The 1,304-nt window shown below is 73.8% G+C and overlaps 1 protein-coding gene across 1 annotated transcript in view; it reads left to right on the forward strand.

Annotated features, from left to right (window-relative positions):
• Ncor2 (nuclear receptor corepressor 2) overlaps nt 1-1,304 on the forward strand; it is a 92,709-nt gene that overhangs the window by 79,837 nt on the left and 11,568 nt on the right. The window contains exons 37-39 of the mRNA XM_013023047.1: nt 12-189; nt 596-741; nt 903-1,096. Coding sequence (XP_012878501.1) covers nt 12-189; nt 596-741; nt 903-1,096 — 518 coding nt within the window. The remainder of the gene's footprint in view (nt 1-11; nt 190-595; nt 742-902; nt 1,097-1,304) is intronic.

Genomic DNA, 1,304 nt, shown 5'->3' on the forward strand with positions numbered 1-1,304 from the left:
CGTGTGGGCAGGTGCTGCGGCACAGGCAGCTGGGGGGGCCACGCTGCGTGGGCAGGTGCTGCGGCAGCCGGGGGGCCATGCTGCGTGGGCAGGTGCTGCGGCAGCCGGGGGGCCACGCTGCGTGGGCAGGTGCTGTGGCAGCCAGGGGGGCCACGCTGTGTGGGCAGGAGCTGCGGCACAGGCAGCCAGGGGGGCCACGCTGCGTGGGCAGGTGCTGCGGCAGCCAGGGGGGCCACGCTGTGTGGGCAGGAGCTGTGGCACAGGCAGCCGGGGGGGCCACGCTGTGTGGGCAGGTGCTGTGGCACAGGCAGCCGGGAGGGGGCCACGCTGCGTGGGCAGGTGCTGCGGCAGCCGGGGGCCACGCTGCGTGGGCAGGTGCTGTGGCAGCCAGGGGGGCCACGCTGTGTGGGCAGGTGCTGCGGCACAGGCAGCCGGGAGGGGGCCACGCTGCGTGGGCAGGTGCTGCGGCAGCCGGGGGCCATGCTGCGTGGGCAGGAGCTGTGGCACAGGCAGCCGGGGGGGCCTGCGCCGGGGGTGGGTGCACTGAGGTCCAGAAGAGACGGTGCGGAGCCCTGATGGCCTGCCCTGTCCGCAGGTCCCGGGAAGCTCGGCGGGGAGGCCCTCCACCTGCCCCACCTGCGGCCACTGCCCGAGAGCCACGCGTCCTCCAGCCCGCTGCTCCAGGCCACCCCAGGGGTCAAAGGTCACCAGCGGGTGGTCACCCTGGCCCAGCACATCAGTGTAACTACCCTTCTTCCCTGGGTGCCCGGGAGGGTGGCTCCCAGTAGGTCTGCCCTGCAGGCACAGGGCAGACACCCCCTCTTCCCCCCCCCCCGTGCCCTTGCCTGTGGGTGGGGAAGGAACAGTTCTCCCCCTCCCTGACCAGCCCCCTTGACCCACAGGAGGTGATCACACAGGACTACACCCGTCACCACCCCCAGCAGCTCAGCACCCCTCTCCCCGCCCCCCTCTACTCCTTCCCCGGAGCCAGCTGCCCCGTGCTGGACCTTCGCCGCCCGCCCAGCGACCTCTACCTCCCGCCCCCTGAGCACAGCACCCCAGCCCGCGGCTCCCCACACAGCGAGGGGGGCAAGAGGTGAGAGGGCGCACGGGCGTGGCCTGCCAAGACCCACCCACCGGCAGGTGGAGGGAGGCCAGAGGAGAACCCGGCGGGGAGGGGAAGCTGGAGAGCACCACAGGAGGAGGTGCAGGCTGGAGGAGGTGCAGGCTGGAGGAGGGCCGGGCGGGGAGGGGAGGCTGGAGGAGGTGCAGGCTGGAGGAGGGCCGGGCGGGGAGGGGAGGCT

The sequence above is a fragment of the Dipodomys ordii genome, unplaced genomic scaffold (genome assembly GCF_000151885.1).
Source record: "Dipodomys ordii isolate 6190 unplaced genomic scaffold, Dord_2.0 Scaffold66, whole genome shotgun sequence".
Classification (NCBI taxonomy): Eukaryota; Metazoa; Chordata; class Mammalia; order Rodentia; family Heteromyidae; genus Dipodomys; species Dipodomys ordii.